Here is a 16,271-nt window from a genome sequence, read left to right on the forward strand (position 1 = left end):
GGGTTTTACCATGTTGGCCAGGCTGGTCTTGAACTCCTGACATCAGGTGATCCACCGACCTCAGCCTCCCAAAGTGGATTAGAGGCATGAGTCATCACATCTAGCCTAGGAATTCTTTAAAACAGATATTTTGCTTGGCTAAAAATTATATTTCTTGAGTATTTGAATATTAAAATGGGAAACTAGTAGAAATGAATGATTCTAACTGGAGATAAAGAGAAAAAAGACATCCAGCACTTCAGATCAGATAGTTCTTTTAGAACAGACACTTTTTATAGCCTAATTTTTATCTGTTACACTCTAGTGGGTAGAAGAAAGTTTTTTAGATTTTGTTTTCTATTTTGATGTTGTTTTTAATATCAGTAACCATATTGAGGTCATATTGTTGAACTTGATTTAATTTTTTAGATTATTGCCCCTTGCAATGAGATTCCTGTAAAATATTGCCCAGGAGTCATTGATATTTTGTGACTTCTAGCAAAGCCATTGTGTTTTGCTATTAACGAAATGCAAATTGGATTATGGTTCCTTCATCATTTGGAAGGATATGATTTTTCTTCTTGGAAAACACAGATTGCTAAAATGAACTTTCTGCAATTTTGCTTAAAATAGTGAAACTTCCGTGCACACTTTTCAGGAAGGCTACCGTACTTGTATCACACAAAAGATAATTTAGCAAGTTTTTAAAATGCATTATGGTGGAAGCTGGTCTTAGTTATCAGTGCTTCTCAATCTTTGAAGTAGATATTATCCCTTCAGAAAATTGTTTGGGACTATTTGAATTAACCAGTTGTTTTGATATTGCATAATTAATAGTGGCTGAATTCCTAGGTTTTTCTTTCTCTCTTAGGACAATCAACATTTATTATACTTTTGTATGTACATAACTTTGTATATATCAGTGACACCTAGAGCCATGGATATGTGGCAGACACTATATGGCACTTTACTGCAACTTTTGTAGAAGGTGCTTATAATCCCAATTTCCAGATGGGTAAACTGAGAATCAGACAAGTTAAGTGTGTCTAAGCTTACATAGCCACAAAGCTCAGTCTAATGACACAAAAGTCAGTAGTACATTCTGTCCCATATTAGCACACATAAAGAACCTATATTCTTCATGTCATATCCCAGACACTTTTCCTCTAGTACAGCATTTTCTCACCTGTGTTCTGTAGAACTTCAGTTTTATTAGGATACACATACTGCCAAAATAGGTTTAGGTGATTAAATGGGTTTAGGAAATAGTGGCTTAAAGAAAACAAAATCTTTCTTTAAGACCCAAAGCCTTAACATGCTCATATGCATTGTGGCTCATATACTTGTGAGAAAGGTAGATAGTCGTAGGGTGTATGTATTAAGGAAAAAGGGAGAACGTCTGCAGAACTCCCTTTATAAATGATGCCTAAATACGTCAGTGAAGACAACTTTTTAATAATCTGGTTAAAAGAAGCTTCACACCATTCTCTTTGAACGTAAAGAAGGATGGTATGGGTAAATAAAAGCTTACAATAAAATCTGTAGATTATAGTTCTGTAATAAGGTGTTTATTACAGAGAGGGCCTCTCTACTCTTTGCAAAACAGTTCTTCACAACATCTCTGGCACGGGAAGGCACAGATCATAAATCAAATCCACAGTGACTTTCACGTGCTCCTTTCTCATCTCCTTGGACTTTTCCATTCTGGACCACATCTATCCAGAAAGAATTTTAGATTTCTTCCACATCTCTGTACCTCCTTGAGTAAGTGTTAATAATGTGGTAGTTGAAGACATGAAGGTGATGGTTGTGTTAATACTTGAACTTTTCCTCTTTCAAGAGCCTAAAAGAAGGAATTATAATGGTTTCTTTTCATTCTGTTACAGGAGAAAATGCAGGACAAACACCCATGAACATCAACCCCCAACAGACCCGTTTCCCTGATTTCCTTGACTGTCTTCCAGGAACAAACGTTGACCTAGGAACTTTGGAATCTGAAGACCTGATGCCCCTCTTCAATGATGTAGAGTCTGCTCTGAACAAAAGTGAGCCCTTTCTAACCTGGCTGTAATAACTACCATTGTAACTTGGATGTAGCCATGACCTTACATTTCCTGGGCCTCTTGGTAAAGGTGATGGAGCAGAGCAAGTCTGCAGGTACATCGCTTTCTGCCACCATGACTCGTGCTCCCTCCTTTTATGTTGCCAGTTTCATCATTGCCTGGTTTCGATTGAGAGTAACTTAAGTTAAACATAAATAAATATTCTATTTTCATTTTCTGCAAGTCTGCATTCTTGTGACAGATTATACAGAATTGTGTCTACAGGATTATGCAGAATACTTTTCTCTTTCTTCTCTTCTGCCCCATGGCTAAGCTTTATGGGTGTTAATTGAAATTTATACATCAACTGATTTTAAACCATAAAAAGCTGACCACAGGCAGTTAACTCTGAGGGCAGCTTGGTCCAGGAAATGTGCACAAAATTAGACCTGATTTACTGTTTCAAAAACTGTATTGATGACAGTAGTACCCAATGCTTTAAAAACTATTTAACTTGAGCTTTAAAAATCATTGTATGGATAGTAAAATTCTACTGTATGGAATACAATGTAATTTTGAATCCATGCTGGCTCTGATGGCTCTAATTAGTCTGTATTTACAAAGGCACACACAGTCCTGTTGTAGCTTAGCCTTCATTATTTTACTGCAGAGCATCTAGACAACTTAGTCTCTCCAGTGGGAGAGTAGCAGCAGCCGCATTAGTCACAGTTCTTACTCTACAGATCGTGTGAAAGAGACCAGTTTGGTACTAATTATGAGCATTTGTTATTCAAACAAAAGTTTTTGAAATATTGCAACTTGGGATTTTAAAAATTGCAGCTTAGAATTTGATGTTTTGTTTAGTTTTTTTTTGTTTGTTTGTTTTTGGATGGAGTTTCATTCTTGTTGCCCAGGCTGTAACACAATGGCGCGATCTTGGCTCACTACAACCTCCGCCTCCTGGGTTCAAGCGATTCTCCTGCCTCAGTCTCCCGAGTGGTTGGGATTACAGGCACACACCACCACGCCCGGCTAATTTTTTGTATTTTTAGTAGAGACGGGGTTTCACTATATTGCTCAGGCTGGTCTTGAACTCCTGAATCAGATGATACACCTGTCTCAGCCTTCTAAAGTGCTGGGATTACAGGCGTGAGCCACCATGCCAGCCTTGATGTTTATTTTATAAAGCACTGTAATTTTGTAGCTGATGACAAAAGGCAGCCAAATGTTTTTGCTAAATTGGTGGCAACTGTATTTGTGTCTTTTGAAGCAATTCTGAAAACATCAGGACAACATAGATTTCAACCTGATGGCACATGCAATGAACTGTTGCTTTTAAAATTCTGAAGCCTTGTCAGGTTTGCTTTCTAGATTTCAAGTGTTTAAAGTAATTCTATCTATGAAACTGAAGGATGAAGCAGATCTCTGACTGACGTGCAAAAAAAAAAAAGAAAAAAAGAAAAAAGCCCTTTGAGGGTGTATGGTGGAGATACATGTTTCTGAATTCAGTAAAATTTATTCCTAAGTACATTATCCTAACCCTGTTTGCTACACTTGGTATAAAAAGGCATGAAATATATATTCAATACCTCTTACATAACCAAAAACATTTTTATTAGCTTTTAAGGACTGAGAGCACATCATGTTCAACCGGCATGCAGTCTGCCTGCATTGCCAATGAAGTCCTCAACTGTTTAATATTTTGAACTAGTATTATTTATAATCTATGAATTTAATCTTTTTTTTGAAAGACATTAATAATTCGGGTCTCTGAGAGGACGCTTTCAATTTCCATGGGGGACTTATTTGTTGGAGATCTTAAATAAGATTCCTTTTCATCTACCGGAATATACATGTACAGAGTACATTGGATCATGTTGGAAAGAAGGCAAGTGAAAAGGTCAGAGATGAAGTAGTGAAGTTAGGGAATATCGTGGAAAGGATACTAGTTGTGAAATGGAAAGAGACAAGTTATAGTACCCCAAAAGCAAAACAAGCAGGAGATGCGAGAGGTGCCCCAAAAGGACAAAGCAACAATTTTCTGTTACAACTTTTATACCAAAAGACTCTGTTGTAGAAGAAAAGAAGGCTTTGGAAGGAGGAGGGGCAGGGCATGCTGATGCTGAGCATGCAGACAGATAAGAGCGTAGCCTGCTGCTGCCTTCATCACTATGAAGTGACTTCTTTTTCCTGAAGGACCCTGGTTTATGTTCCTCTAATTCCTTTCACTCTCCCTAAGCCCTCTGAGAAAGATGAAGGTAGATGACTTTATTGCTACTAAATTGAAGGGAGCACTATTTCTTTTTGTCTTTTGTTAGCAAAAAATTGCAAAAAGAATTGTACATTCTTGCTAAAAAAAAAAAAAAAAAAAAAAAAAAAAAAAATTAAAAAAACAAGGGACCTAACAAAACTCAGCAGTGTTACTGTATTTTTAAAAAATATTTTTATAGACTCATTTTCAGGTTATTAAATGTAAGAGAAACAGATACCCCTTTTTTTAAGCAGTTAAATCATTGATGACTTATATTATCAATTTTTAGAAGTAATTTTCTAGTAAGCTTGTGGCATTAGAAAATACTAGAAGATTTTTTTTAGTTCAATTAGTTAGAACATTTATTAATGAATATAATAAATATTTTTGCAGAATAAAATATGGACCCTTTACGTTTACTAATAGATAAAGCCAGATATAATTTTTTTTGTTTTGTTTTTAAGACCATAAAATATGGCCTTTGTTAAAGAACACTAAAGTTAGAAATCTAAAGTTAGAGCAACTTTTTTAATGGCTATTTCCTATTATTGTAAGTGTTAAAATCCCTGCAGAATTCTTGATAAGGTGCTATTTATAGTATATTTCTTTTATAAAACAACTGTCTTTAGTCTTTTTAGTACTAGTCTTTTTAGTACTAAATCAACCAGTAAACATCATTTCACCCCAAAATTTTGTCACAAAAGAGGATCAAATGAAAAATAATTTCAGAGGTCTTTCTTTCAAGATATTTTTTTTTCTGATAAAATACATTGTCTTGAAGTAAATACATTGTCAAAACCTAATTGTAATTCTGTTAAATCTAAGTAATTGTTAGACAGCATTTCACTGTATTATCAAGGATGTGAAATGCCATTTCTTTCACTGATTATACCATATACAGGAAGCAGATAAAACAGTGAAAAATTTATTGTGTTGGTTGATGCTAACTTGGTAGAAAAGCTCTCTGCAGAAGAAGTGATCTAGAGTGACAGAAGTGTTGCTAATTACAAGTTGTGTTCTCATAACGTAATTAGAAAGTAACTTCTGAAAGTACAACTTTTATGAAAAATATAAGCTGTTAAAAAAAGGAAATCGTGGATTAATTAAATTGGGAAAATGGGCAATTGACAGAGACCATTTCCCTAACTCATAAATGTGCTAGTACTTTAACTTTTAAAAACATTTACTTCTACATTTTGTAATATAAAAATTTCTATTTTAAGTTTAGAATGTTTTGCATACCGAAAGTATGCAGCCAAATTGATCAGATCAAACCATTTTACCTGGAGTTTGGTACTGGTTTTTGCTTCTCTGATTCTGTATAAGAAAAATAAAGACAATTGAACTTGCACTTGGAGCCTTTGTCTTTTCATTATTTGTCTGTGTTCCTTTTACTGGGGGTTTTGGGTGGTACTGAAGAGAGGCTTATGTAACCCTCCTGGCAGACAGTGAAAGAAAGAAAAGTCTGTAGGCAAACAATTTCTTGGCTCACATGCCTGGCCTTCAACATTCTAAATGTTCACAGATTTCTGATTTCCACTTTATTTACAAAGCCCACTGAGGTTTTTAAAGGTGCATATATAGTCCTTCCAACACCCTCACAGATTTGACAAGATCGTCAAGAATACAGAATTCTCGCTGGGCATGTTGGCTTATGCCTGTAATCCCGGCACTTTGGGAGGCTGAGGCGGGAGTATTGCTTGAGCCCAGGAGTGTGAAACTAGCTTGGGTAACATAGTGAGACCTTGTCCCTACAAAAATAAATAAATAAATAAAAATAATTAGCCAGGTATGATAGAGCAGAATATACAACAAACTCTTACAGATGAATAGAAAAAACAAACAGCCCAATAGAAAAATGGGCCAATAATGTCAATAGAAAGTTTATAGATGATGAAACTAGGTGGTGACTAATTTACCAACCTCATTCCTAACCAGAAATTTAGATAAATAATGACTGAATTCCCAGTGGCTCATAGCCTTGCTGGAATTCTTTCATTGACCTAGACTCTGCAACCCTTTCCTGTGGACTGGTTTTTAAAATAGGTTTCTTGTAACTTAAAAGTTTGAGCTGATAAACCTTGAGCTGTAATATGCAGAGAGATGTGTTTAGAAATATTAATTTGTAGCAGTCACAGACAGTGTTTACTGGGGAGGCTTACGTGTCCTAAATAAGCTTTTCTGCCTGTAACTCATTTGGTCATATTATTTATTGAACAAAGTAATGCATGCCACACTGGTTTGCAGTTTGAGGACGAGACGTAGGATGACAACTATCCTGGTTTGCCTGGGACCAAGGGCTTTTGAAGACACAGGAATTTCAGTGTTTAAACTGTCAAATCGGGAAACGTTGGGAAGTAAGTATCATGTATTCATTGGCAGGATGGGCTACATAATTTGTGGGACCTAGTGAAAAATAAAAATATGGGGTCCCTTGCTCAAATTTATAAGAATTGCAAGATGGTGACAGCAGAGCATTAAACCAAGCGTGGGGCTCTTCTGAGTGTGAGGCCCTGTGTGTCTCCATGGGAACTGTGTCCGTGAAGCCAGCCGTGCTCACTGGTTCCTGTTTATGGTGTTTATGCAATGCTGTAAGCAAGGGATTTTAAATGCTGGTGTGTTTTTTTGTAAGAGTAAGAAGAGGCTGACATAAAGGGGGTTTATAAAAAAGAAATAATTGTAAGCATTAATCTGGGAAATTATTAGCATTTTCTCCTAAAATAACTTCTCACCAAAATTTCCAGGCAACCAGTGGTGTTTCTTGTAGTTGGAGAGAGTCAGACGGTTCTGGGGGCTCTGGTCCTAAGTCAGATTTTGTTTCCCTTTAGGGAATCAAAGAACATAGGATTCTTAAGACCTTCTTTCTTTGACATCCCCTAACATTCTGAGTCACTCATACCAACCAACCAGCATAGAGAGAGAGAGAGAAAGACAGAGAGAAAGAGTCCATTGATTCAATCATCAGTAAGTACTTGCTGAGCTCCTGGCATGTAAAAGTCACTGAATAGACATAGGAAAAACAAAGATGAAGAAAACCTAATCACATGGTTTAATCGGGGCCATACATTATGGGACAAAGAGTTACGTGAGCTCAAGAGAAGGAAAGGGGTGTGAACAGCCACAAATAGGTCATGGTGTCTGAGCCTTGTTCACCAAGGAGTTTCCCAGGTATTTCTGGTAAAGGAGATGGCCTACTCAAAAGCACAGAATTTTAAAAGAGGAGTGACAAGAAGGTCCATGGCTCTGGAGAACAAAAGTGTGAGGGCGATAAGGTGGGAGTAGAGACCAAATAAGGTAGATGGAGAGAATCCTTGAAAAGGCTTGTGTGCTTTGAATCAGAGTTGGAGTTTATCCTATACAATAGAAGCGACAGGAAGATTTTTAATAGTGGAGTGGCTTAAAGAAAACAAGTGAAAAGTGAAGATGAACCAAAATGGAGAGGAGTTGGTGGCCCTCTCCTTGTGCAAGGATCTATTTGGTACGATGAGCATAGGAAGGAATTGAAATCATGGCCTTTGCCTCCACGAAACTTATATACTACTGTGTGAATGCTAATAAAGATCAGGAGAGAAAGATCATTTGGGGCTTGGTGGTGAGGTAAGACCAGGGAAGCCAAAGCAGAGAATTCTGGGAATGGAAAACTGGTAAACAAAGGCACAGGAGGAGAAATGAAAGGAAAGCAATGTATGCTGACAATCTACTGTATTCTGGAAGTAGGCATCATTAGTTCCTGTATGTGTGTGTATTTTTATTGGAATAGGATCACACTTTTAGAGTCAGGTAGGCAGAACTAACATCTCTACAGTTCTAAGTCTTTCAATTCCATCTGTTTTCTCAGCTTTCTCAGAAATTAGATTTGAAGATGAGTAGACAAATGAAATCCCCAATAACCTCAGTCTTGGAAGTCAGGCACCAGTGCCAGCTCTATCAGAAATAACAGATATAATGGTAATCTCCAGAGATCTGCTTAATCTTTTTGGGTCTTATTCTTTATTCTCTTTACCTATAAAAGGCTCCCTTTGTGATGGGACTTGTGTCATGTACACTAACACACTCCTTTTCTTTTCTTTTCTTTTTTTTTTTTTTTTTTTTTGAAACAGAGTCTTGCTCTGTTGCCCAGGATGGAGTGCAGTGGTGCAGTCTTGGCTCACTGCAGCCTTCACCTCTTGGGTTCAAGCAATTCTCCTGCCTCAGCCTCCTGAGTAGCTGGGACTACACACCACCACACCTGGCTAATGTGATCAATTGGGCTATAGATGGAGAAAGCAAATTTGTGGGCTTAGCAGAAATTAACAGTCATTACCATCTGCACTCTAGAACGAGCACCAATTTATGGGATTAGCATTGAGCAAAATAAGAGTTTCAGAGAACCAAAATAAGGGTGAAACATTAAGTTAGAAAGAGGAGGCCCAGCACATTCCACGTAGCATAATGAGTCCTGGAAGGACGTAGGGTGTGTGAGCGCTAATAAAAGGCATGTGTGGGCACTCTCCTTTACTATTCGCCCTCGGCTTCATTCTGACAACCAGTTAAGAAGTTCAGTACTGTGCAGGTGTTCATTAACTCCGTGGCCTTAGGCAAGTTTCTTAAAGTCTTGGAACTTGGAATTTCAATTTCTTTCTTTCTTTCTTTTTTTCTTTTTTTTTTTGAGATGGAGTTTTGCTCTTGTCACTCAGGTTAGAGTGCAATGGCACTATCTTGGCTCACTGCAACCTCCACCTCCTGGTTCAAGCAATTCTCCTGCCTCAGCCTCCCAAGTAGCTGGGACTACAAGCGCATGCCACCATGCCCAACTAATTTTGTATTTTTAATAGAGACGGGATTTCTTCATGGTGGCCAGGCTGGTCTCAAACTCCCTACCTTAGGTGATCTGCCCGCCTCAGCCTCCCAAAGTGCTGGGATTACAGGCATGAACTACCTACACCTGGCCAGAACTTCAGTTTCTTTACATGTACAATTGGTATAATAAAAAAAAGGAGGGGTACAATGAGAGAGTGGTGACGATGAAGTGACTTACATGAAAACCAGTTGTTCACAGGTGGTCAACAAATATTAATTCACTTCTTGTGAGCTTTTCCCTCTCTTGTGCCCAGGCCGCATCTTTCTCCATGGCATTTACCACCATCTAACAGTGAGAGATAACTTACTTCTCCGTTGTCCCCATTAACTTGTCAGCTGCAGGAGGGCAGGGATTTTGTTCGCTTTGCACCGAGCACCTTGAGCCATGCCTAACACGGAAACCTTTCCTTTGGACAGCGCCATCTTGGACTTCTTTGTTGTTACTTCCACGACTTTCATTTATGAGGTTTTTGGAAAATGTTCCTTGATGAGAAAATATTGGAGAAAAATTGGATCATTTAGAAAGATGGGCAAATCTGCTCCCTGAGAAATTAATCTGCCTAGCAACCTGTTACCTGCTACTCTCTAATGGCTGAGCCGAGTTGCCATGAGCAGGAAGCAGGTGGCTTTGTCATGGTGTAGTGAGTGACCAGCGCCTTCTTGGCTCAGGGGGTGCAACCAACCAGGGCTGGGAATAGGGTGGCGCATTACTGAAGGGAGACAGAGAAAGACGTGCAGAATACAGATGTGTTTGTTTTCTTCTTTGCACTGACCTATATGTCCTTTGGTGAGGAGCTCTATGGCTTTTGAGTCAGAATAAAGTTATTAAGTGAAAAAGGAAAAAAAAAAAGCAAAAAACAAAAACTAAAGAGCTAAAGTCATTTTCAGAGCAGAGTTCACAGTAGAGTCCGTGTGGCTCAACTGCCTTAGAATTTCCCAAGTTGTTGGTGTAATGTGAATTTCTCAGACCTCCTGAACCTGAAGGACTGAGGTCTGGGAGTCTGCATTTGTTCAGTGAGCTTCCAGGTGATTCTGGTGCACTGCCAAGTTTGACGCCTGAGGAGTAATCTCCAAACTTTTTAAAAATCATGGAGCCCCAATATATGTATGTTTGCTTGTTTATTTTTTAATGTTCTAAAGTGACTGTTCTAGTGTATTGGGTACATTATAAAACATTCACAAAAATTGACATTTTTAAAAAATGAAAAAAACCATATAGATTAAAGTTTACATATGAACTTCCCACACCACATTTTGGATGAGTATAATTTATGCCGGTTAAATGTTGTGTAACTGATCCTCAGGGTGATTGTGATGACACAACATTCATTTTCCCAAGTTTGTGGCCCCAACATCAGTAGGCATTATGAGGCAGCAGGACTATCTGCAGAGGTTTTATTTCTGCTTCAATAGCATCATGAGGAATTCTCTTTCTCCGCCTCTCCCTGTTTTTCTACCTCTCCACAATGTTCGCATTTGATGCTGGGAAAAGTTGTCATGTTTACCCTCTTTACCAAGCTGATGCTCTTAGTATTGCAACTTCTGGGTGGGAAACCAAGTCTGGACTGGTAAGTGTGTTGGCATCATACAGACTCCCATGCCCAGGTGCTTAAGCAAACACACATACATATAGACCCTTGGGACTGCTCCAAGACTGAAACAGTTGCAAAATCATAGGCTATGAAGCCCCGCCTACAAAAAGCTAGACTCTAATTAGACTCTAATTAGTTTAGAGTGTAATCTAGACTCTAATTTTTAAAATTTTTCTTAATTTTTCTGGGGTCATGGATGTTTAATAATGTCATGAAATCTTTAGGCTCTCCAAGGCTGGAAAAAAATAATTCATGTGACCATTGGTACCATTTAAGAGACTGTAAACACTTCTGTAGTTCTCAAGGTGAAGACTCTGGGCCAGCAGCATTAGCATCATTAGGGAACTTAATAGAAATGCCCAGCAGGGCATGGTGGCATATGCCTGTAATCCCAGTATTTAGGAGACCAAGGCAGAAGGATAGCTTGATAAGAGACCAGCCTGGGCAACACTGCAAGACCCGTGTCTACAAAATAAAGAAAGAGGCTGGGTGCAGTGGCTCATGCCTGCAATCCCAGCATTTTGGGAGGCTGAGGCGGGTGGATCACTTGAGGCCAGGAGTTTGAGACAATCCTGGCCAACATGGCGAAAACCTCATCTCTACTAAAAATACAAAAATTAGCTGGATATGGTGGCAGGCACCTGTAATCCCAACTACTCAGGAGGCTGAGGCAGGAGAATCGCTTGAACCCAGGAGGTGAAGTTGCAGTGAGCCGAGATCATGCCACTGCACTCTAGCCTGGGCTACAGAACAAGACTCTGTCTCAAAACAAAACAAAACAAAACAAAATGACTTTTGATTATTTTCAGCTCTATATAGGAACCCAAGCATTTCGTCCTAGATGATTTTAGAATTGGTAAGAAATCTAGCTCAGTGGCCGAGGGAGTGGACTCACTTTCAGATAATTGGACTATCTGGCTTTGGATCCTGGACTTCCTATTTACTGTTTATGGGGCCCTGGGAAAGTTATTTATTTTTTTTAAGCTTCAGTTTAGTCTTATGCAAAATGGGGCTTATCACTGTTTCCATGTCATAGGCTTGTGCCGAATAAGAACAAACGTGGACTTAGATAAGGAGAAATGCTACTCAGAAGGACTACAGCAACAGGGAAAGTGCTCCAATCTCAGGGACGTGCAGATGTCTCAGAGACAAACAGAAGAGGCTTTTCTTTTATTGGGAGAGGTAGGCAGAGCTTAGCAGAAATGGGAAGTTGGGCAAGCAAGGGGGCAGAGACTGACAGGAACGGTTCTCTGGCTAAGCTGATAAGGGGGGTCTTCGTGCCTTCTCAGGCTTGGGGACAAGCAGAGCTGGGGCCTGACTAAAGTGTGGTCATGACAAAGCAGAGAGTAAGAAATGGGCAACTGTGAGCACTAGGTCAGTTGTTTGAGGACTGAGTGAAATCCCATCTCTTACCAAGGTCTGGGGTTATTTTTATTATGAATGGCCGATTCCAAAATGCTGGAGCAGCCCTTCCACTTTCCCTTGAGCAGAATAACTTTGTCACACCACCATAACAATAACAACATCCCACTGAGTGAGAATCTACCATGTGCCAGGCCCAGTCCTTGAAAGAGGTACAAACATTGGTGAGATAGTCTCTGAGTTCTCAGTCCAGGGCCAAGAAAGGGTTAGGTGACCTAACGTGACACAGGCACTCAGACGCTTGCAGGGTATCATGGGAGAATGTGGCAGGTTTTCCATAGTGTAGAGGTTGAGAAATCCTGACCTAGACTAATAAATCACAAGCATACAAAGACAAGAAAACTAAAAAGCCATTCTCTTCTCCACATCGGGTACAGTAGTTCAATAATGTGCCAGGCTAAACCGAACCACCTTTCCCCAAATTCCCTTTCCTGTGTTTTCTGTTAGGGTGCGCTGCAGGAGGGATTATTAAGAGCTTTGGAGGCAGAAGAGAAGGAACATCTGCTTTTTAGCTCATGTGCACGGTTGCTATCCACGCCTCCCCTCACTGACACAGGACCGCTAGGCTTGCAACTGTTCATCTTCCCCAGGGTTCTCCTTCTGTGCCTGGGTTGCCTGGGCCAGGTAGGGTGTTTTTTGTTTTTGTTTTTTTTTGAGACAGAGTCTTGCTCTTTCACCCAGGCTGGAGTGCAGTGGTGTGATCTTGGCTCACTGCAATCTCTGCCTCCCAGGTTCAAGCAATTCTCCTGCCTCAGCCTCCTGAGTAGCTGGGACTACAGGCATATGCCACCATGCCCAGCTAATTTTTTGTATTTTTTTAGTAAAGACGGGGGTTTCACCATATTGGCAAGGCTGGTCTTGAACTCCTGACCTCTTGATCCATCCACCTTGGCCTCTCAAAGTGCTAGGATTACAGGTGTGAGCCACCATGCCCAGCTGGTAATGTGTCTTTAGCTCTGTGACAAAGGGCTCCAGTTGCTGCAGGGCACCCATACTGTCAGAGGCAACAAGAATTAACAGGGTTCCAGTCCATCCTCATGGCTCCAGTTCATGCTTGTGGGTTACAGATTTTTCTCCTTCAGGCTTTACATCCAAGTCTGACTGTCTTGTTAATTGCCTGCTCCATGTCCTTTAAGCTCTAGCATCAGACATGAAGACGACTATCTTACAGAGATTGCTTAGTTCCAAGAATAATGTAAGGTCAAATCTCTGTAGCAAATGTGTGTGTGTGTGTGTGTGTGTGTGTGTGTGTGTGTGTGTGTGTCTACACATAGCTATTTGATCTCTGATTGAACCCTGGCTGATACATTGGGTTAAAGCCAACGTCACACTATTAATGTTTCTAACACAGGACGAAGTAATTTTATAGAAAGGTAGATATTTCCCTCCCTGGGGCCAATGTCAGTGGCCCTCACTCATTAATTGTTCTAAACACTAGACCTATTCTTTTCTTTAATTTTCTTTATTTTTTCTCTAAATCACCTTTGGATGCTTAGACTGGGAATAAATTATGGTATGTCCTAGAAGTCTCTTTCCTGCATTTCAAGAGTTGAGTGCCAAGACAGTTATTCCATGTCTTGGTGACTCAATTGGAATGTACTGCATGCGCTTTGATTTCTTTTTTATGAATCAAACCAGAATCCTTCAGCTACATCCTGCTGCCTCCTGGTTCTCTGTAGATTAAAGAACCGTGTGTCTGTCTTGGAATGCTCTATTTGATCCTTGGTTTTTTACCTCATCTGGAGATCCTCCAGAGCCTCTGTGTCTTCCTTAATCTGCTCAGAGCAGAGCTGACCTCAGTTCTTGGGCAGACACTCCGGGTTTGAACAGGGAGAGGAGAAGCTGGATGTCACTCACGTTAACTTTGCTCAGCACTTTGTTATAACGGCTTTTTGCCGACAACTGTACATGTGGCTGGTGTGTTTGAGTATGATCCACAAATTCTTTTCATCCCTTTTTTCCATCATCACTAATAGTTCAGGTCCATCAGCATATCATGTACATGTAGCTGGGTGATATTTTGAGATAGTAATTTAGGTTTTGTCCTGTAGTGTTTCTCTTTTTCCTTTTTTCTATTCAAGTGGATTGTTGGCCCTGTGCCCATCAGCCCAGTAGAATGCTGAGGCTGGGTGGAAAATCCCAAGAATGGCCCAAGGTAAAGCCTGGTACAATGGTATTCAGAGCTAGAAAGCAAATGCGGTTATAGAAAATATAATTTAAATTTTTATGCTCATGGATCTATGTACTGAGATCACTCCAGCCTCATGTTTAATTTTAACATAGACATCCACTTTCCTACTTGTTTTGTCAACTCTTTTAAAAAATTATTATTATTATTAGTTTTTTGAGATGGAATTTTGTTCTATTTCCCAAGCTGGAGTACAGTGGTATAGTTTTAGCTTACTGTAATCTCTGCCTCCCAGGTTCAAGCGATTCTCCCCGCTCAGCCTCCTGAGTAGCTGGGACTACAGGCACCCACCACCACACCCGGTTAATTTTTGTATTTTTAGTAGTGATGGGATTTCACCATGTTGGCCAGGCTGATCTTGAACTCCTGACCTCAAGTGATCTGCACCCTTGACCTCCCAAAGTGTTGGGTTTATAGGTGTGAGCCACTGTGCCCAGTCTTAAATTAGTTTTTTATGTTTATTGTTTTAGCCTGTCACTCAGGCTGAGAGTGCAGTGGCATGATCACGGCCTCTACCTGCCAGGCTCAATGAATCCACTTGCCTCAGCCTCCCAAGTAGTTGAGACTAGAGTCATGTGTCACCACTTCTGGCAAATTTTTCTATTGTTTGTAGAGACAGGGTCTTACTATGTTGCCTATGCTGGTCCCGAACTCTAGGCTCAAGGGATTCTCTTGCTTTGGCCTCCCAAAGTGCTGGGATTACTGGTGTGAGCTACTGAACCTGGACTTGTCTATTCATTTTTGAAATCTTCAGTTTATTTCAGGGCAAAGGATGCTACCTCAGAAAGAAGTGCAGGAGAAAGAAAATTAAGGGCTCTGGGCACCTCCATTCACACAACAAATTTATGAATTGCCTAATATGTGCTAGGTTAGGCACTAAGGGTATAGACTTGAATCAGATCCTTTTCTTGCTTCAAATAACTTGCAGGCCAAAGCACAGAAGAATAAAGAAATGTACTCCATTAAGCAAACTGAAGTTGGCAACTCATGTATCAGAGGTTTCTGGACAGCCTGAAGACCAACCTTGGGGTATGTGTGTGCATATGGAGGGAGGTCTCTAAGGGAGAGGTGCACTCATCTTTACCCTTTGTTTCTGTCTCTTCTTTTAAGTTCTCTTATCCATGGTAAGCAATTTCCTCTAATTTTATGGTAACTGGTTTTGAAAAATGGCCTTTTGTGAAAACTTGCCAAAGGTTATTTCAGTTCTTCATCTATAAAATAATGAGAGCAGATTTTATGATGACTACAATTTCTTTTTATCTAAAATAATGAATCCCTGTAAACCCCTGAATAAAGAATTGATGCCTCTTAGCCACTTTCAAATTCTCTCATCAAAGAACTCAGGCAAGTGACTCAGTCCTAATAGCCCGACACCTCTGAACTTTTGGAACATCATTACCTCAGAACATCATTACCTGGGTCACCGTTTAGTATTTAGCATGTATACCTTGTATTTACCAGTGAGGTGTGAGCTCCTGGTGAGCGGTAATGGGGTCTGACTCAAATCTTCATCCTTGTGCCCGCAGGTGGTGATCTAAGGCAATGGTTTCTCAAAGTGGCTGTTTTTCGACATCACCTGGTGAGCTTTAAATAATGAAATGACTGGCAAGGTGCGGTGCCTCACACCTGTAATCCCAGCACTTTGGGAGGCTGAGGAGGGCAGACTGCCTGAGAGATCAGGAGTTTGAGACCAGCCTGACCAATGTGGTGAAACCCTGTCTCTACTAAAAATACAAAAATTAGCCAGACGTGGTGGTGGGTGCCTGTAATCCCAGCTACTTGGGAGGCTGAGGCATGAGAATCACTTGAGCCCAGGAGGCGGAGATGGCAGTGAGCCGAGATGGCTGCCAGCCTGGGAGACAGAGCAAGACTTTGTCTCAAAAAAAGAAAAGACAAGAAAACAAAAGGAAAGAAAAGAAAAGAAAAGGTTGACAAAAAACAGACTTCCACATCTCATG

The 16,271-nt window shown here is 40.1% G+C and overlaps 1 protein-coding gene across 1 annotated transcript in view; it reads left to right on the forward strand.

Annotated features, from left to right (window-relative positions):
- The window catches only part of WWTR1 (WW domain containing transcription regulator 1), a 155,294-nt gene extending 149,671 nt beyond the window's left edge, over window positions 1–5,623 (forward strand). The window contains exon 7 of the mRNA XM_032263511.1: window positions 1,866–5,623. Coding sequence (XP_032119402.1) covers window positions 1,866–2,050 — 185 coding nt within the window. The 3' untranslated portion in view covers window positions 2,051–5,623. The remainder of the gene's footprint in view (window positions 1–1,865) is intronic.
- Window positions 5,624–16,271: the final 10,648 nt, after the last annotated feature.

Source organism: Sapajus apella, unplaced genomic scaffold (assembly GCF_009761245.1).
Source record: "Sapajus apella isolate SASKATOON/1434 unplaced genomic scaffold, GSC_monkey_1.0 scaffold4, whole genome shotgun sequence".
Classification (NCBI taxonomy): Eukaryota; Metazoa; Chordata; class Mammalia; order Primates; family Cebidae; genus Sapajus; species Sapajus apella.